The 21,519-nt window shown below is 36.4% G+C and overlaps 1 protein-coding gene and 1 long non-coding RNA gene across 2 annotated transcripts; one reads left to right on the top strand and one right to left on the bottom strand.

Annotated features, from left to right (window-relative positions):
* Positions 1–8,483: 8,483 nt before the first annotated feature.
* LOC137720508 (putative protein S-acyltransferase 12) lies at positions 8,484–12,443 on the top strand. Its single transcript, XM_068459584.2, has 7 exons — positions 8,484–8,992; positions 9,863–10,112; positions 10,739–10,830; positions 11,163–11,289; positions 11,384–11,469; positions 11,782–11,847; positions 11,955–12,443. The coding sequence occupies exons 1-7, from the start codon at positions 8,804–8,806 to the stop codon at positions 12,069–12,071; spliced, it is 927 nt and encodes a 308-aa protein (XP_068315685.2). The 5' UTR covers positions 8,484–8,803; the 3' UTR covers positions 12,072–12,443.
* A 3,700-nt stretch (positions 12,444–16,143) lies between these two features.
* Positions 16,144–17,199, bottom strand: LOC148699109 (uncharacterized). The gene is made up of 2 exons (XR_015953820.1): positions 16,887–17,199; positions 16,144–16,654 (listed from the first exon to the last, which is right to left on the bottom strand). It is a non-coding gene; the product is annotated as an uncharacterized LOC148699109 (long non-coding RNA).
* Between the last annotated feature and the right edge of the window lie 4,320 nt (positions 17,200–21,519).

The raw sequence follows: 21,519 nt of genomic DNA, 5'->3' as shown, positions 1-21,519 counted from the left end.
CATTTCTCTAGTTGGATTAAAGTTGAGGGACCATAGCTGCACTTTTTGATGAGTTAAGGGACCAATGATAATAGATTTTAAGTTGAAGGATTATTGCTCAAATTGAGTTAAAATTAAAAGACCATTACTACAATTTACTCAAAATAAAAATTTCCATTTTCTACTTAGTATAGATTATAAGCTTTTTCTATTAGCACCTCATGTTGAATACACTTATTATTAAATGACTTCAGTACTTTTATATGAAATGACTATTTAAACCCCTTAAGATTGAAAAAAAAAAGAAAAGAAAGAACTCCAAACACTAACGAAACCTATATTATCACGAGGCAATCCAACATCAATCTTAGATAGTAACAATTGTTAAAAAGCAACCAAATTAGTTGAGTGAATAAATCGAAAGTCTAGACTTTTAGGTTTGGCTTTCCTTGTCAACATTATAAGTGTACCACATACTCAATCTAGTTTTAGGTTTTTCTCTGTTTATGGGCTATGTCTGCTGGGAAGATATGTTCAAGGATGTAACACATCTCATTTCAAAAGGTTTGTTCATGCATGTGCATTTCACGTCTATATTCATGTTTCATTCTAACTAGCTTAGTTGTCTAGTCAGCCGTGCACGCTGATTTCCAGCAAGCTGGGCACGTAATTTAAGACTTGCCCACATAGGCTAACTAACAGCTTTCTGGCAAATGTATGTTTGTCACCTTTAATCTTTTCAGATTGTTTTGAAGCTTGAAAAATGAACCAAAGATTTTGGGTTTAAGATTCTTAGCTGATTCCTTCGTTCATTTTGGGATTTTCAGATTATATTCCTAGTGAAAGAAAAGGGCATTAAGGCCTCACCTTCCTCTTTGTTCTTCATTTATGAAACCCTAGTTGCAAAACCTTCTTCATGCATTAAACACATCGAATTGGAAAATGTAAAGATTTGTACAAGTTATCTCTTTCGTCACCATTTTGTGGAAAATGTTAAATAAAAAAATATTTATCCCTTTTCTCCATATTTTTTCTTTCGACATGACATTTCAATTTTACGATTTTTCGAACAAAAAAAACGTCAATCCGCATTTGAGTTTGGATTGGAATTTTATTTTGATACAAGAGATCTCAAAGCTACAACTAACCTCACAAAGATCAGGAAAAGATTATAATTCCAGGTTCCCGTCCCTATTCCAATGCTTTATGAAAAAGAGATGTTAGGTAGTTTACTTGCTCAACCATAGGGAGTTTACTTTCTTATGAGGGTTGCATTGTCTTTGGTTTTGCATTAAATTTGGAGTCAAGTGTTTCTAGTTTCAAATCTTTAAAACTAACCCAATTTAGGATTCTCGTCGGTTTCTTCCTTCAATAGTTTGACTGGAGAAATTGATTGGACATTTGAATCAAGATTTGCATATCATTGCAATATCATCGTATGTATAGCTTGTGTGTTGGTCTTGATGCCACAAGGTGAAGAGTTCAGGAGGAGCTGTCATCTTGTGGAGAGTGGAGACAACACATTTTCGGTGCCACAAGGTGAAAAACTCAAGAGGAGCTACCACTTTGTGAAGACCGAAGGAATTCATCATGTGTAAGGTAAAGTTGCACAAAGATAAAGCTGCTTTGTAGACGAGATCTTTTTTGTGGTACTTTGTAAGAATCTTGATTATACTAGTGGATTGAACTCGGTGTAGACTGGAGAGTCCACCGTTTTTTAACCCATAGATGGATTTTTCAGGCCAAAAATGTCTTGTGTTCAAAGTTATTTATATTGTGTTACATATCTCACATACATATAAATGCTACATGTATCACTTGAATATTTAATTTGTATGTGCTCACAATCATGCTCACTTGACACATTAATAACTTAGAACAAACTGAAGTAGTACTGACTAGGATAGCTTTTGGCATTTGAAATTGGTTATTGAATCTTTGATTTATGGACTAACAAATCTATTTTAGTTGACTAGCGGACTTAACTAGTCAGTTCAGCATATTATAATTTTATACACAGGATATTCCGTATGGTACCAATTTTAATAAATTTCAATAGCTCGACACATCCTTTGTTCAATTATTGGCACTGGTGAATCACATGATGGTGTATTATATATTTGGTTGTGTTTGATAATTAGGATTTGATTGTATAATCTAAGTTTGAAAATCAACCTTAGACTTTTAGTTATGAGAAAATTCTAAATCTTCAATTTCTATTTTTGGGTTGAGATTTTATTTTAAGAAAATTATTTGGGTTATGATGCGTAAGTGCACATATACTTTTGAGGTTTTTTGGTAATTCTCACTTATTGTTAAATTCCAACTTTCATACCTAAAAATTTTTTCGTCCCACTTTTATGCCTAAATTTAAATTTTTTGACTCTAGCAATGAACAAAGTTTCAACCATTCTAACAAAAAAAACCATTTCCTCTGTGAGAACTCCTTTCATCTGTGAGCTTCTTCATGCTGTTCCTTTTCTTGGTGAGCCCTCAACTCTTCTTCTCCTCTCCCCCAGATTTTGCCTCTCGATCCAACCTTTTCTCATGATTCTCCCCAATTAGCCCTTTTTCCCTATTCTTTTTAGTTCCTACTTTCTATACACTGTTCTTGGCCCCTCTAAAATTCTCCTTTCCATATCCCAGTCAAATCATACATCTCTTCCATCTTTTCAAGCACACCTTTTTATTAAAATATTTCCTTTTTGCTTGTAGAGTTTTTTCTCCTTTTTCCCTTGCAATAAATTCTCTCTTCTTAGACCAACTCCAATGATCGGGCTTAAAGCCAAATTTTTTAGCCCGAAAATAGCTTTTCTGCTCCAACCCTTCTGGTTTAAAATTTTAGCTCGGGATTATTAAAGAATGAACTTAAGCTATTTTTTTCTCTTAAATTAATTATCGGTTAATTTTATGAACATTTTAATCTAAAAATATTTAAATTCCAATAAATATTGAAAAATCACTAAATTTCCACAAAGCAAGCCTTCAACTTAATACAACCGATAATTCATAAACCACATAATTAATAAACTACATAAACTTAATACAAACGACAAACTTTGCAATGATTTTATTCCACAAAACTTTTTTATTTTGATTTGTGCCAACTGCACCATCTTCGCTAACAGAAACTCATGTCAATCATAAAGTAACATATTCCTCATAGGTCCAATTACGACATCTAATATGCTCTCTTGCCATGTTGAACACTTTGGAAATTAAAAGAAATGGTAGAAAGATAAATTAGAAGAATTGTAGGACAAATTTGAGTTTTGTGTGGATGTTTGAACAAATACATAGGTATTTATAGAGTTTTTGGGTGAATTTTGAGTTAAATAAAAAATTTTAATTATTTTAGCCATTGGATTTAAATTTGGGGCGTTATATCTTCTTTTTTTTTTTCTTTTTTTTTTACCGTTAGATTTGATTTTATTCGATCTCAGCCGTTAGATTCAATGTATTTTAAAATAACATATTATAAAAAAAATGAAATTTGAATCTGGACCATTGGATCAACCAATGGTCCTTAAATCACAACCCTTGGATGCAATTATAGCTGTTGGGAGCCCAAGTAGGTGGCCGACTCATGGCCTAACAAAGGGGCCCACCCTATCGGGAAACCCTTGCAGGCACACGCATGGGGCGTGTTGGAGAGTGGACTGGCTGAGACTGGCCCAATTGCCAGCGAGTCCACTCGCATAGGGGGAATTTGGGTATTTGGCCCAGTTTTAGCATTTGGCTTTTAGCCCAATGTTTTAGTTTGGGTTGGAGAGTGTTTAGGGGGAAAATTTGGGGGAAAATTTGGCATTTAACCAACCATTGGAGTTGGTCTTAGTGAAAGCAAACTGGCCCTCCTGCTAATCGAAGGAAAATCCTTTTTCCAATCCTTGCTGCTGCTGTCTCAATTGTTGATGCAGATGATTGTAGCCTAGTAGCCCATCTAATTTAATTTGGTAATTCGTCCCAAATTTATGTAATTTTCCACAATTTTTGTTAATCTGTACCTGCAAATTTATAGGGTTTTCTGTGTTCTTGATTTTCTGAGTATCCTGGCCCTTGATCTGTCGAGAGATAGTGTCAGATTTTTATATGATTGGTATGCGTTCTGTCAACATTTTTAGAGGTGTAGTGCTTGGTATTGGATGATGTTGGCTCTCTGCTTTCTCAATCCATATTAATTTTAAGCATCAATATAATTGTGTGGAATTCTAGAGGATCTAGCTATACCAAATTTTAGAATAATGTTACTAATTTAAAGCAGAACCACAAAAATGGAGATTCTTGCGATTTATGAGCATAGGATTAGTGCTACGAGAGCCATTTCTGTGGTCATATCACTAGGTTTTCCTTTATTTGAAATAATGGATGCTAATGGGTTTTCTGGAGGGCTATAACTTCTTTGAGATAATAGCAAGGTTCATATTGATGTCATTGGCATCATTGATCAATCCATCTCGGCTTGTGTGAGGGAAGCTGGTTATAACCTCTGGTTGTCTACGTTCATTTATGCTAACCCTTGTATTGCGAAGAGAAGAAAATCATGGGATTACCTTAATGGTGTAGCTGACTGCCACCAAATGCCATGGATGCTAGCAGGGGACTTCAATGAAATGGTATAGGTATGTGATAAACTTGGTGGTGCTCCTCTTTGTAGGATCAAGGACTTTAAATCTTGGGTGGATATAAATAGTTTGTTGGACTTGGGATATGTTGGTTCTAAATTCACTTGTACTAATAAGAGGACTCTAGAAAGAATTGATAGAGGCTTATGTAATATGGCTTGGAGAAACTTATTCCCAAAAGCCTGTGTTTTCCACGTACCACGTACTAAATCTGATCATTGTCCTCTCAAAATCAATCTTCAATATACTCATGTCCCCAATCCTCTTCAAAGACCTTTTAGATTTGAGGCTATGTGGCTTAGGTATGACACATTTGATAAGCTAATTGCAGAAAATTGGGGTAATTCTCATGTTTCTACCATGGACAAAACTTGTGGTCTAATTGAGTCTCTGAAAAAATAGAATATTCATGTCTTTGGACACTTAAAGCAGAAGAAGATGAAGCTCATTGGACGCATTGCTAATATCCAGAAAGCACTGTGTAGAGGCTTAAACAATTTTCTTCTCAACTTGGAGCGGGAATTAATTTCAAAGTCAACGAAATTTTAAATCAGGAAGCTGTTTTCTAGCATTAAAAGTCTAGATTGAAATAGTTACAAGACGACAATCGTAATACCAAATTTTTCCATCTTACCACGATTGTGAGGAGAAGGAGAAATAGAATTAAGGGATTGAAAAATGACCAAATTGAATGGATTGTAGACCCTGATGACCTGAAGAGTCTTGTTGTGGAGTACTTTCAAACAGTGTTCTCTCATGGGCAATGGTCTAGGCAGGTTACTTCTCTACCTAAATTGTTTCCTTTTATTCATTTGGATAATATTAGATCACTTAATAAAGAGATTGACCTTGTTGAAGATCAGGATAGCATTTTCAGTATTGGAGGTATTAAAGCACCGGGTATATATGAGTTTCCTACTTGTTTTTATCAAGCTCAATAAGGCAGATGTGCAAGTGATATTATTGATTTGGTTAAAACAGCATTTCAAACTCATAGATTGCCTCATGATTTGAACAATACATTAATTGCTCTTGTTCCTAAAATTGAGAACCGTCCAAAAAATGTTGAATTTTAGACCAACCAGTCTATGTTGCACTTTATATATGTCATAACTAAGATTATTGTAGCTAGGCTCAGGCGTCTTCTCCCTGAATTAATAAGTCCAAATCAAGCTAGTTATATGCCTGGTAGACATATAACGGATAATATTCTCATTGCACAAGAGATTCTTTATAAGTTTAGAAAGTCCAAGGGTAAGAAAGGTTTTTTGGCTTGGAAAATTGATTTGTCCAATGCTTATGATCGCTTAAACTGGAGCTTTATCAATGGTGTGCTCTATAAGATTGGCCTGCCTGAAAGTTTGATTCATCTTATTATGGACTACATATCTCTATTAAATACCAAGTATGTGTTAATGGTGAATTAACTGAGAGCTTTACACCTAGTAATGGTATCAGGCAAGGGGATCCCTTGTCCCCTTATATGTTTGTACTTTGTATTGAGAAGTTGTCTTAAATTATTACTAATGAAGTCAATTCTGGTCAGTGGAAACTTGTTAAAGCTTCTCAATTTGGTCCCGGAGTCTTTTCCTTTTTTTTTTTTTTTTTTTTTATCCGCAGATGATCTTATACTCTTTGCAGATGCAACACCAAAACAAGCTAGGGTGATGAAGAGATGAATTGACAAATTTTGCTTAGCATGAGGCTAGAGAAATTAGTGCTATTTGTGGATCTCCTTTGTCTGATAATCTTAGAAATTATTTGGGGATGCCATTGATCCAATGTAGAGTCTCTAAGTTAATTTACAAGGGTGTGATTGATAAAGTTCAGAGTAGATTTTCTTCTTGGAAGAGTAATGTCTTTTCAATGGTTGGAAGAGCCATCTTAATTCAAGCACTCACTTTTGCAATACCAGTGTATGCTATGCAAACCACTAAGCTCATGATTAGTGTATGCAAGCATTTGGATAAGTTAAACAGAAAATTATTTTGGGGGGACTCTCAGTAGAAAAAGAAAATTCATTTATGTGAATGGAACCTTGCTTGCAGGCCTAAGTGCGTTAGAGGTGTGGGATTAAAGAAAACGGCAGAGATGAATCAAGCTTTGTTGGCTAAAATTGGATGAAGAATTCATGCTAAGGATACAAGTTTCAAGGCAAAAATCTATGAGGCAAAATACTTGCAAGGAGCTCTATTTTGGATACTAAATTACATGAGAAGTTTGACTGTTCTTATACTTGGAAAGGAATTTGACCACTCTTACACTTGTAAAGGAATTCTTTATGGAATTGATTTGTTGCGCAAAGGAATGAAATGGAGAATTAGGAAAGGTGATGTTTTCAAGTTTTGGAAAGACCATTGGGTGTTGAATGATCCTTTATGTAATTATAGGGGTGTGATATCCACACACCCCTTTTTACTTCTCACACACCTTTCTAATTTTCGACCGTCGGATCGGATGAATTGAAGATGATCAATGGACAGAAATTAACAAGGGGTGTGTGAGAAGTAAAAAGTCGCACACCCCTAATTATATTGATGCTAATAACTTTCTCGATGAGGATTTTTCAGTCTCTTTGAACTCTCAAAATCCAACCCCCCCTGCCCCACTCCCAAAACTTAAATTCTTCCTTTGGCTTATTGGGCAAGGTAAGTTACTTACTAATGAGCAAAGAACTAAAAGAAACTTAATTGGGAATTCCTCTTGCAACCTTTGTTCTGGGCCTTTGGAGACGATCACACATATTCTAGGGAATGTAGCAAAGCTGAATGCATTTGGGATATTTTACGGATTCGTTCTTAATTGTGCAATACTTTTAATTTGGACTTGAAGGCCTGGTTGATGGCTAACGTGACGTCCAAGGTAATGTGGTCTAACAAGATCGCATGGAATTGTTTGTTTGTCTTTGCTTTCTAGTATATCTGGAAATGGAGGAACCACTAGATTTTTATTTGGATTTCTCCCTCCCTAGTGATCCTAAAAAGGTTATTGTTGGATATGCATTTGAATGGATGGATTCCCTTCTAAAAATTGATAAACCTCATTCTCAGATGTATGTTATATTGAAGTGGGAGCCTCCTGTTTTTGGTTGGCATAAGTTGAATGTGGATGGATCTAGGAAAATGGTTTCAAGCAACAATGGTGTTGGAGAAATTCTCCGTGATCACAATGGTGATTGCTTGGGAGGTTTCTCTATTAATCTAGGGCAATGACAGGTTATAGAAGCCAAAGTTTGGAGATTGTATTTAGGACTTCAGCTTGCTATTGAAAAAGGCATATCTAAGTTAATTATTGAGATGGACTATTCCTATTCTGTATTATTGTTGAACCAACATGTGCAAGATACTTTTCACCCCTTGCTATCCTTTTGAAAGTTGCAAGGATTTGAGGAGTGAATTAAGCTTTGTGAGCTAAAGCATATTTTCAAGGAAGTGAACAATGTTGCAGATTAGCTAGCCAAATGAAGCTACAATTTGGACCCTAGGTTGTGTTCTTTTCAGTTTCCTCCCTAATGACTTATGCAACACCTAACGAATGATCTTGTAGGTGCCCTTATGGGCCGCTCTATTATTATTAATGATATGTATTAGTTCGTATGGGGTTTCTTCACCCTCTCTATTCACAAATAAAAATAAATAAATAAATAAACGATAAATCATTATAGCATAATCACCAAATTCTCTTGCTCGCCAACTGCCGGTCTCTCTATAATCTCTCAATAAAATATGAATATAACAAATAATTGTTTTTTGTTTAAGGTAATGATGTACATACTAAATGTGAAAAATAAACGATATATTACCAATAAAAAATAATCACGTTAATCAATACTATACAATAACTTAATCATCTACTTCTATCTTATTTAGTTCACAAAATTTTATCTTCCTAGCAGATAGCGGAGAGACGAAGAGGTGGAATGAGTTTGTGACAAATCCTCCGACGCGCCCAAAGTACCATACTCAGTTACAACGACTGTTGCAGTAAAATGTCAAAAGTAGAAGTCGACTTTTCACTCTGCAGAGTCCCGTACCGCTTCCATCTCCAAATCCCGGAACACTCCAATCCTACTCCGGAACACCTTAATCCTGGCTCCTGACATCTGGAAACGCCTCTTCCCCCCGCGAACCAGGCGGCCACTCACCCTCCCCCAATTCCAAATCGGGATATCTCGGCCGTTTCGAGTCCCAATCAATCCCGGAATGGAGATAAACCTGTTCAGGCTCTGCTCCGGCCTCAAAGTCATCGGTTACTTCATGATCCTCCTCGTCGCCGCCATCATCTCCGTCTCCTACTACGCCATCGTCGTCCTCACTTGGGGCCCCGAGCTGCTCCGCGGCGGGGTCCACTCGTTTCTAGCTTTCTTCATCATCGTAATGTTCCATATTCTGGTAATTCTCAACTATTTCAGTTGTGGATGCTTCAAGTTTTCTACTTTTTTTTTTTCCTTTTCTGTTGTTTTTTAATCTTACTTAAAGGGCAATCGGGAAATTGGAAATTGTAAACAACCCAGTTTTTATTTTGGAAAAAGATTTGATTTTTATTTTGTTTGTTGTATGTTAATTTATGTTGCTGTTATTGTTTGTATGATTAGGGCCTAATTAATAGAGTTAAATTGACGTGGTTAGATAGCATCTAAGTAGATTAAGTAGATTGATAGCTGCTGCAATGAGCACAATTTAGATTAGTTAGCACAATTTAGATTAGTTAGTACAATTTACTACTTTAGACTGATGGATGAGCTTGAACGAAGTTGGTCTCGAATGTCTGTAGATTGATAGCTGCTGCAATGAGCACAATTTAGATTAGTTAGCACAATTTAGATTAGTTAGTACAATTTACTACTTTAGACTGATGGATGAGCTTGAACGAAGTTGGTCTCGAATGTCTGACAAGCTAATAAGAGCTCAATTTGAAATTAGACCCAAAATTCAGGGAGACAAATCAAATATTGGGTTCAGTTTTGCTGGCTGGTTTACAACTGTTCTAAAAAACTAAGTAAGTAGAGAGGTACGTTTCATACTTACATTGAGGACCCGTGGGAGTTTTGCCTTTGACGAAGACTAAGGAGAGTGAATGTTGATTTCGTGTCATATATGATTTTTTCAAGCTTGTTATAGCAAAATTTAAAATGAGAATACATTGATAAATAATGTTATTTGTTTATGACTTCTGAGAAAGCCGAATTGAGTAGAAAGATTGATTTGGTAGAAAACTAACTCGAGTTTGGCCCTCGGTTTGAATTTGTATTTGTGTTGCAGCTTGTAATGTTACTGTGGAGTTACTTTATGGTAGTCTTTAAAGACCCTGGTTCTGTTCCGGAAAATTGGAAACCTCTAATAGAGGAGGAAAACTTAGAGGCTGGTAGTTCTCTGACTTTGTCAGAAAATATCGAACCCGAGGCATTCACTTCAACACAATATTCAGATGGACGAGAAAGAAGACCACAAGTAGGGTATTGTAGTCGATGCCAAAATGGCAAGCCACCACGATGCCATCATTGCTCTGTCTGTAAGCAACTTTTTTTCTAATGTTGACGATACATATGTTGCTTGTATCTGGGCATGCATTATTGTTTTTTGTGCATTTTCCCATGGAGCATTTCTTTTTCTTCTTTGCTTCCAATATGCATGTATGAATACCTTTTATCCTTGATTTTTATATTTCTTGCAAGGAGATGCCATCGGTTTGAGGTGGTGTTGTGATAGAATGTCTCCCTAGAAAATCTTCCAAGTCCCATGGGTGGTACCAAATATATGAATTCACTCTCACATTTTTGTGTTGTCAGCTTTATCAATAAAGTTTCTAGAGGTTTTATCAATAAAGTTATCATTTACCGTTGGATGTTTCTCTCTTTGCCACTGTTTATGGACGTTCCTGAGAACTTGGTCAGCAAAGATATGCATTGAGAGATGGTTTAAGACTGTTAAATGTCGATCTGACGTCTTTAACATCCTATCCGGTTATTTAAATTGTGGTAGCATGTGTCCTTTTGGCGTGTTCTTTGTTTGCAACTCTATGTCGTCATTGATAACCTGACAACTTTGGAACATTGTCGCTATCCTTATTTAACATTCAGTGATCAGTGAAACTGTCTATTAAGTGATAATCATTTTGTTTTCTTTTATGCTCTGTAGGCCAAAGATGTGTACTTAAGATGGATCACCATTGTGTTTGGGTGGTGAATTGTGTTGGTGCACGCAACTACAAGTTTTTCCTTCTTTTCTTGGTAATGACATATTTCTTTTTCTTATTAATGTACTTGCAGTCACGACTCACGAAATAAGAAATTTGTGTAGATTTCCTTCCCCACCAGATTTTTTGTTCAAAGGCTGGCAATCCCACAGAATCTAGAGCTGGGAACTGGAGATGTTTGAGTTATCTTTGACGTGTGTGTGCATTGGGGGAATTGGGGGTCATAGGGAGCGATGGGAAATGCAATTGATTATAAAATAAATACCTTCTGATGTGCAAATAAACTTTAAAAGTGGTGGTAATTGGCTATTTTACTGTCCCTTTGTTTTTACTCACTCGTTCCAGTTTCTGTTTGTGCCTTGAAAGCTTTATACATTTCTGGAGACGACAATGGATACCTTAGTTTTGCTGCCAAATTTTATCCATTTCTTCTCTGAAGCCACGGATCATTCTGAATCTCCTGGAAATCTTGCAGTCATTTTTTTGACATTTGGTAATATTCCACCGAATAAATCATTTTCATGTTCACATATTGGTTCCACTTTCATTGTTTACTTGCTCCTTACAGATTGTTTACCTTGTTGCAGTGCTTAATTTAGCCTTTGCACTGAGTCTTCTTTGTTTTGTGGTTATGCATGCGTCCCTTCTGTCAAGCAACACTACTACAGTTGAGGTAATACACTCACCTGCTACTTTCTTTCTACCGTTTTTGAGATTTATGAATATTTTCGTAGTTTGCACTTACCATTTGAGACCTGAATTACCTGATAAAATTATGTTCATCTGGCTATTACCCTCTGCTTGAGTTTCTATATTAATTTATGAATACATACATTGTAAAATAAGAATTTGCTACAGTTGTCTAAAATGATCCAAATATCAGAGTAACCTGAATCTACAAAGAATGTAATAATGCCACATGTTTATGATTTATCATGTTTTATTAGATCGCAATTGTATGCAACTATTTGAAACAATGTTTCAGGTTCATGAAAAGAGAGGAGCAATCAGATGGAAGTATGACTTGGGCAGGAAGAAGAATTTTGAGCAGGTGGAATTCTCTCTCTCTCTCTCTCTCTCTCTCTCTCACTCACTGCTTATGTAACCTGTTTTTCCATCAGACATTTGATGATTTTTAACTCTTTTCCTGTCCTGTAGGTTTTCGGCACGAAGAAGGCACTGTGGCTCTTACCACTGTTCTCAAAAGAGGATTTAGACAACGTACCTGCCCTTCGGGGACTGGAGTTTCCGACACTTTCAGATACTGAGGCTTGATGCTTGGTGAATTCCCATACTTTGACCTCCCACCAGCCATTTAGATATCTTTACAGACTCATACATGCTGATTACAATGGGGTCTATAAAGGTGTGTTGCCCCCTGTCCAATTTAGTCAACTTAGTCTATAGTTAAGAGAGGATTTAAATTTGAGTCGTGGTTTTTTATTTTTACTTTTATACATTGAAGAAAAATTGGATTCAGAAGGATCACCCTGAACAGGAAACTAGGAAAGTGATTGCTTGGGCAAAAAACTCAGTTAGCTACCCATCAATTTTTTATACAGATTGTTTTTCTGCTCCATGTCTTTTCCCTCGTCCAAACTACATGTACCCCAATTTCTTGGATATGGGAAAAAGGCTGTGCTTGAAGTAGTTGCGTCGAAGATTTTATACTGAGATGTATAAATCTATATTGATGTGTAGCTAAGTTTGCTCTACTTCCTCGAACTATTCGTTGCCGGAAATTGTGTACGGGATGTTGATGTAGACTTGGGGTGATAATTTGGATGTCCGGTTGGCTGAAAATTTGGTTTGATGTTGTAAATCACCAAATATTTGCTGATCATAAATCAAGGCGCAAGTGTGTTCCACTAGATAAAGGGTAGTTTTGATTAACTTGCTCGCTTCTTTTTTGGCTTTTTTTTTGTACTGCCCCAGGGAACTCACTTTCAATTTCATTTTTCCCCTTAAAACTAAAATTTTGCCACTTTACACATTGAAACTCAATATTCGCTCCACTTTGGTGAGATTCTGTCCAATCTGTTATATTGGTGTTAACTTTGCTGATGTGGCGATGGACCGGACCTATTAATTTGCTGATGTGGCAGCCACATCACTTTTTGTATGCCAATTGGCGGGACCTTCCCCACGCCACCTCTTTCTTTCTCCGTCTCTCTTTCCCAACCCCATTTCCAAAGCCAGCACCGCCCCAACTCCCCGCTCTGAGCTCTCTGGCCACGGCACACCCCCATTTGATCATTTATTCATCGATCTTTACGTACATTTACTGTTCTTAGATTCCAGATTTTCAGAAGACAGTGGAAATGTTGCAGTGAATGTTTTTAGACATAGTTTTTCTGTGATTTTCTGTTTGGCTTCCCATAAACTCTTCGTGAAAAAGGAAAGTAAGAAAAGATATGCAGCACTTGAAATTTTGATTTTCGTTTGCTTTGCGAAAGTGAAATTGGGATATGATTACATGTTTATGGAAAACGAGAATACCGAAGTAATTTCCTTTTTCTTTCGCTTTCCTCAGACTTCTCGGCAGACAAATAGCGAACTAGTAGAAATTTATATGTTTATGTATGCATGTGTGTATGCATGTGTTTATGCGTGTCTGTTAGGGCATATACAGGCACGGAAGTCACCGCCCGTTACAGCTGTTCCTCGTGCTGTATTGACCACAGAAAGTGCTAGGCATGGGGAGGTGTTTTCTTGGAGAGTGGATGGTGGCGTGTGGTGGCAAGAGTGCTCATAGTTGGGAGGCGGCTTGGTGACGGTGGCATGGGAGATGGGGCTAGGGAAGAGGGGAAGGGATCCTCTCCGAATCTCTTTCTTCAAAGCCCGTGAATCAAGTGATCCGGGTTCTTGAATTTTAATCCAACAGTTTTTAAAATTCAGGCCCCTAAAAGTTATAATAATTTTGGGTCATTAAATCAAATTTCAAAAATTCGAATCACTTGTTCTGTAAGCTTTGGAGGAAGATATCAAAGAAGTTCTTTTTCCAGGAAGAGAGTGAGAGACAGAAAGAAAGGTTTGGAATGGGGGAGGGTGCTACCAATTGGCATAAAAAAGTTGATGTGACTGCCACATCAGCAAATTAGCAGGTCCATCATGGCCACATTAGCAAAGTAGACGCCACTTTCACTGATTTGACAGAATCTCGTTAAAATGAAGTGAATAGAGGTTCAAGGTGCAAAGTCATAAAATAAGCCTTCAATTAAAATCCAAGTAGCCTGTGACTTAATTCTAGTTTAGTATTAAGGTGATTCTGAAAAAAATAGTATTTTTTTGTTTGGTAAACATTCAGCTTCAGCTTTTTTTCAGTGTTGGGTGAAAAAAAGCCAAAAACACAAAGCTGCAAAACCCAGCTTTGAAAAATCAGTTTTTTCACATCTGTTTTACATAAAAGTTTATCAAACATTATAATACTATTTTTTTTTTTCAAAAGCACTTTTACAAAAAAGTTTACCAAACATTCTTCTGCTTTATTTCACAGCTGCTTATTTTCACAGCACATCAAAAGTAGTTTTTTTGTTCAAAATATAGCAATACCAAACTAACCCTTAATAATAAAAAGATGACTATAGAAGCCAACCATTTTAATGTTACTTTCAACTCCTACAAATGGTACAACGTTTACGTGTACCTGAGAAGTATGGTTTTTTCAATGATTATACGTATTTAAAGTTCTACTTAAATTTTTTTTTGAGTAATCACGCATTCAGAATTTCACTAAAAAATCTTTTACTCGAGGAAAGGGAAGATTCCCTGGAAGATTTTTTATCGATGAGCATCAATATTATTTGGGACAATGCAATACTAGGGTAGGCAACATTCTTAACCTGTTTATATTATATCATATAAACTTGATTCCCCAACAGCTCTCTTCCCTTTTATATTATTTAACAATGAATGAATCAATGATGTGATTATAACCACACAAACCTGACCCATATCCCACCCAACCCCCTTATTTGTGATTTTTAAATTGGAAAATTTATTTGAATCCATATAATTTCTTTCTACACTTAATTTAAATTTTAATTGTAAATTTTTTTTTTTACTCTATTGTATAATTACTACCAAGTACAAGATGAAATTAACAATAAAACCAAAATTTATCAATAAATCCACATCCCAAATAATCAAACTCTACTATCACACAATGTTTATCCGACTTTCATCACACAATTAATCAACATTTATCTGAGTCATTTATTCACAAGAAATCATCATTATGTGTTGTCTGCACTAAAAATAGTACTAACATCTTTTAGAAAAATCGAAAATCATGAACCGTAAAATTCTTCATAAACTAGACATCCATATTTTTCCAAGCATATAAGGCTCAATATCTATTTCATCTTGAGGAAGTACAGCTTAATCTTCAAACTTGACAAAAGAATAATTCCAATAGAAGCCAAACGCCTTGGATAAACAGCAAACAGAGGAGCCATGACCTTGAATGCCGTGGTGAGGAAAGGAGATGTCAAGAGGAGCCATGACCTTGAATGCCGTGGTGAGGAAAGGAGATGTCAAGTATCCTCTTTGTCCGGTGATGAGACCCCATCGTGGATTTGTAGAACCATAGATCATACGTCGAATAATATTCCACTGAGTTATTATTCTTCAAATTGATGCATCAATATCTACTTTTGTTAATGCAAACTATTTAAGGGAAAGGTAATAAAATACAAGTTAGATATCGATGTATGAAAACAACGTAGTCAGCGGGATAGAGATTTAATCTATGCTCAAAATCTGGTTCACACAATCTCAAAGTGATACATGAGGAGGGAGACAAGATAAAATCTTCTGACGAAACAAGCTTACACTATGTTATAATAGATATTGGCAGTAAGTGATCAATTTGCAACGGTCACAAATTAAACTTTTACGATATCTGCCATTAAGCTTTACTACGAGTCTAATGCTAAAATTAAAATCAAATTACAGATGTTGGAAGCATCGATACTGACGGGATCACTATGCTTGAAGAGGTCCAGAAAAATGTAGGTAGAAAGGGTCTCAAGGTATGATATTATGGTAGACTAGTTTTGTTTGATATAGTTCATATTTTTGTTTGATCATGAGCTTATGCTTTATTCTTTCTTCTGATCTATCAGCTTGTAATAGCAAAGCCCCGAAGTAAGGTGATCAAGAAGCTCGCGAAGTCCAAGTTCACCAAGAAAATTGGTAAGGAATGGGTGTAAATATAAATATATATTTTGAATGGAATTTATGAGGGTAGTTTAGATAGTAAATTTAGATTTAAAAAGATATTAAATCTTTATACAGCAACTACCAAAACTAAATCATACTACTAATGTAATTCTATATCAAGATAAACCACAAAAATTAATTAATAGTCAACAGGTCTCTTATAGAAAAACTCCACGCCTGTTAACAAATTGTAGGCGGGCGATATATATATATATATATATTATATTGTTTTATTTTTTTAATATCTATACATGATCCACATGGTTACTCCATTGCTCATCTTTTTTGGCCGGAACCACCGAGTCATTGAGGTGAACGGGTTGACTCACCCTCGTAACATAATGGTCGTTCGGATTACAGATATCGGAGGCCACGACGGAGAACCAAACGATGGCTGGGGTAGCAAATAGGACGAGACCAAAGGGCACCATCCACAGCTGCCTATTTGCAGGATGATACTGATACTCCCACCACCCTAACATGAGTCCTCCAGCCACACTCGCCAGAACTGACCAAAAGCAAGCTGTTCTTGTCTCCACAATTCTTTGTTGTTCCAAGTAACTTATTGTTTCTTTGTCTTCCTCGTTCAATCCCATCAAAATAACGATCGAAAAAGTAAATTCCTGGCTCTGTTCCTGAAATCATATTGGTTAAAAAACGAAAAGGAACGAAAATTAACAAAGCATCGAATTCATAATTTGTAGGGTAATGTTTCCTTGCCATGTTAAGTAGCTAGACAGTGTGATAAAAGAACATTTTTCCTATATCATATATTCTAATCTGACATACAGTCTAACAAGAGAACATTTCTATATACGCATGCACAAGTTCCATAAAACAAAACAACAAAAGCATAAAGAAACATACCTCGGTGTTATTGGTGATGAAGAAGAAGATTGAGAGATGTGGAAATTAAGTTAGATATTGGGGGTGAAGATATAGAGAGAGGTGTTAAAGGAGGGACATAAACCCTAATAATAAGAACTGGAGAGTGTTGGGAGCTTGGAGGGCAAGAGTCCCATGGATCTGGTGGATTAATACTAAGGGAGTGAGGTTCTGAGGAGGGCTTTGGACTTTGCAAAGTCACACAAGAACAACCAAAGAGTCTGATTGAGCTAAACATCCGACGTGCCTTTCTATCAAAGTTATTATTTGTTAAAGAGAATAATTATAAAGGAGAAAAATGATTACGTATCACGATCAAACAACGCATTTGCCAAGTTATCTGGGGTAGATTTTATATGAATCTATTTTTGTAATATATATTGGTCACTGTTTTGACAAGTGGCTTGTTTTAAGTGATCAAACTGTACTAGTGGTTGTTCATAACGTATTAAAATTTTATTTTTCAATTTTATTTTCAAGATTTGTAATGGTCATAAATCTGCTGGCTGGCAAGCCGGCAAGACTAGAAGGTGGAACTGAGGATTCGTTCTCATTTGTTGAACTACAGAAATTTGGGTTCAACTCAATGAAGGTGAGAAATATGAAGGTGGATTGTCTGCCCTTCTATTTTTATACTTTTTTTATACCCTCCTGTGATGTGTGGTCACGGTTAAACCACGTCAACATTTTATATTAATTTTTTATAAAAATAATAAAACGAAAAGTAATAGAAATATAAAATGTTAACATGATTCAACCGTGATCGTACAAATAGGAGAACATGAAGAGAGTATGGAAATGGAAAAGCAGACAATCCACCTTTGAGAAATATAGAGGCGAAAAGAGGCGATTCCTTTTTCTTTGCATATTTTAAAGAAAACTTATCAATTCTAATTTTTGCGGAAATAAAATGGTTGAAGGTGATAAATTTTCTTTATGTTTATTTTTCTTCTATTCGACACGAAAAATCATGTTTCTTTACATGCAATATATTTAAATAATTTAAATTTAGCGAATTATTTATTCCAGTTTAATCTTAAAGATCTAACGAGCTATATGAGCTTCAATCCCTTATAACCATCAGGGCTCAATGTAAAAAATAAAATTGAAACATAGGATCCATATATCTTATGACACATCATCCCACCCGCCCCACCCCACGCCGCCCCCAACACCCCCCCCCCCCCCCCCCCCCCCCCCCCCGCCCCCCCCCGGGGCGCTCCTCCTCCTCCTCCAGCTAGGAGGGCACAGCTTAGGCAAATAGACTACACTCTCTCTTCTCATCAACTATGATTAGCTTGAGCTTCAATCCCTTATAACCATTAGGGCTCAATGTAAAAAATAAAATTGAAACATAGGATCCATATATCTTATGACACATCATCTCCCCCCCCCGCCCCGCTCCTCCTCCTCCAGCTACGAGGGCACAGCTTAGGCAAATAGACTACACTTTCTCTTCTCATCAACTATGATTAGTTAACATATACGCAGTTATCCTTACCGTCTCCATCACGATATCATTAGTAACATTATCATCCAAATTATCAAACTTTAAATTATGACATATCATTTTGAAACAAATTATCGAATGTAAATCAAACCCTCAGGTGTAGAGGTAACGTTCTTAACCACTTAGATTTATGGTAAGCTGAAGTTAATGAGGATAGATCACAAGTTTTGGGTACAAAAAAAAAGTGTTCATTTAAATCATACGAAAATTTTATTATTAGAGTATTATTATATGTTTATCTTTAAAAACAGGTATGTGTATGGAAAACTACTCGGCAATTTTGCAGTTTTAGAACGCCAACACGCACGCACACGCAAGCATTAGATTGTGCAGCTTTCAGCTTCGAATGTAAATGTAGAGTTTATCTTGGGATGGTTTGTTCTTGGGTAGTCCCAGCTCTTGCTGTCATCAGCTGCTTATACATCTTGGACTTTATTCTTTTGCCCATTTTTCTTTTCTAAATAATTGAAAGGTATTTTGTTGCAACCCTAAAGCCGGAGTACAAACCCTGTCATCCATATATATATAACTCGGGTTGGTTTGTTCGACATTCTGCAAATGATAACAACATAAAGTCACTTTTCTTATTCTTCAGTTTGATTTGTGTAGTTGTACACTTGTAGTTGTCTTGGAGGTTTCTCCCTCTGAACCTTTACAACCCTAAAACAGCATAAGCTAGCATAAAGTAGAATACAATAAAAGATATAATAAACTTTGCTTTTTCTTATACATTTCACTTAAATAAAAATCCCTTTCTAGGGCAAATCTATTACGAACTCTTTTCGATTAAATTGTGCAAACTGATAAGAATTATTCTCCAAATTTCCTAGGGTAGATAATACAAGTATTATTTAATATATAACTAACAACCAGAAGTTCTCTTACATCATTTCTGCACAGTCCCTCTTCCTCAAACATTCGTCCATCCTTTTTCTAGCCTTTGATTGATAAATTAAAGGAAAACTATGTGGAGGAAAGAAGGTGAGAGTGTGGAAGGAGAAAACAAGAGTACTATATATACTTCATAAAAAGTTCCTTTTTAGGGGTTTAATGCAATGACATATGTTCAACTAGTTTGGTAAGCGTGCACAATTGTGCAGCTCTTTTTGTACTTTTGGAAAATAAAATCAAACCACCCTGTAACAAAACTAAGAATTGCTATGAAGGGTGACTAGTCGCTAGTTTTACACAATCATATATATCTATCGTTCTCTCGTCATATGACAGTTTCAGTTATTCTCTTTCAAGCTCGAATAAGTCCCCTTTCTTGAATGTGTCCAGGACCATTTCTGATCCAGCTAGAATTGGGTTATAATTCAAGCCCAAGAAGATTCTTGTCCGTGGAAGTGGATTAAGAAGCCTATATGATGTTGTGAACCAAACAAAACTGTACAGCCTGTATGCTATAGGGCTCATTTCTCATTGATATGAATACTTGAAATTCTTAAACCAATGCATAAATGACAAATGAAGAAAGTTCAGTGTGATTAGTTTATCTACTAGAGGGTTTTGCATGGCAGAAGTGTTTTCTTCGACATGGTCATTTATCGCTGAATTTGATATACAAAGTGTGCATTAAATGGATGTGTTTCTAATGTTTCAACCTCAATTATTGATATTAAATGTAACGGTGAGTGACAATATATCATTAATCATCGGGTCACTAAGAAAACGTAACTCTTGCTTATACATGGAGATAGAGGAAGGAGTTTCTATATAGTGTTACAAAGATGGCATATCGGCCTAACTTGATTATTAATTTTTGTTTCTTGTACACATGCCGTTTTTCGATTTAACTATTTTTGTACGTGATGTTTACACCCTTACATAACATGTTGTTAATAATCTACATGTTACACATACTATAACTTGAGTGAATGTCACCACATGGTTACGTGATGGTCACACTAAACAAAGTCTCGCGTGGCTTGGCAAGGGCAATATGTCCCAACCAACTTTGAAGCTTCCATGCAATTGCCAGCCCTTAGACTTGGAGAGAGACATACCTCAATTATTGCATGAGACCTCGCGTTTGTATTTTTCTATATCGTTTGTTTCTCCTACATAATTAGCAGTCTACTCACGATTACACAATTGTGTGACATCCCACATCACCCAGGGGAGTGATCCTTAAATGTATATTCACATCTCTACCTAGCACGAGGCCTTTTGGGAGCTCACTGGCTTCGGGTTCCGTAGGAACTCCGAAGTTAAGCGAGAAGGGGGCTAGAGCACTTCCAGGATGGGTGACCCATTGGGAAGTTGCTCGTGAGTTCCCAAAAACAAAACCGTGAGGGCGTGGTCGGGGCCCAAAGCGGACAATATCGTGCTACGGTGGTGGAGCGGGTCCGGGAAATGATCCGTCCCGGGCCGGGATGTGACAATTTGGTATCAGAGCCTAACCCTGGTCGTGGTGTGCCGACGAGGACGTCGGGCCTCTAAGGGGGGTGGATTGTGACATCCCACATCACCCAGGGGAGTGATCCTTATATGTATATTCTCATCCTTACCTAGCACGAGGCCTTTTGGGAGCTCACTGGCTTCGGGTTCCGTAGGAACTCTGAAGTTAAGCGAGAAGGGGGCTAGAGCAATCCCATGATGGGTGACCCACTGGGAAGTTGCTCGTGAGTTCCCAAAAACAAAACCGTGAGGGAATGGTAAGCCCAAAGCGGACAATATCGTGCTACGGTGGTGGAGCGGGTCCGGGAAATGATCCGTCCCGGGCCGGGATGTGACAATTGCCCTTATATCCAAACAATGCTAATGAATTGGACTAACCAATAATAACGTTAGTATAAAATAGAAATCAAACAAATTAGGTTAGATATCAATCCTATTATGAAATAATAACTACCAAATTATACATTATCTCATTTGTTTTTGTTTTTTTTATTATTATGAGTTATACTCTTATTGTAAATATGAAGAAATAAAGACTAATTAATCTCATTATATTAGTTACAAAAATGTTCTAAAATCTTAGATGATATGTCAAAGATTCTTATATTCAACCGAGTTATATTTTGATACACATTTGACATGCGCACATGATAAGAAATATTGTAATTATATATTTTTCCTTGGCCTGAAAACAAGAAAATATTA

The sequence above is a fragment of the Pyrus communis genome, chromosome 1 (genome assembly GCF_041283825.1).
Source record: "Pyrus communis isolate YQ-2024b chromosome 1, ASM4128382v1, whole genome shotgun sequence".
NCBI lineage: Eukaryota > Viridiplantae > Streptophyta > Magnoliopsida > Rosales > Rosaceae > Pyrus > Pyrus communis.
This window is presented reverse-complemented; position numbering and strand designations above follow the sequence as displayed.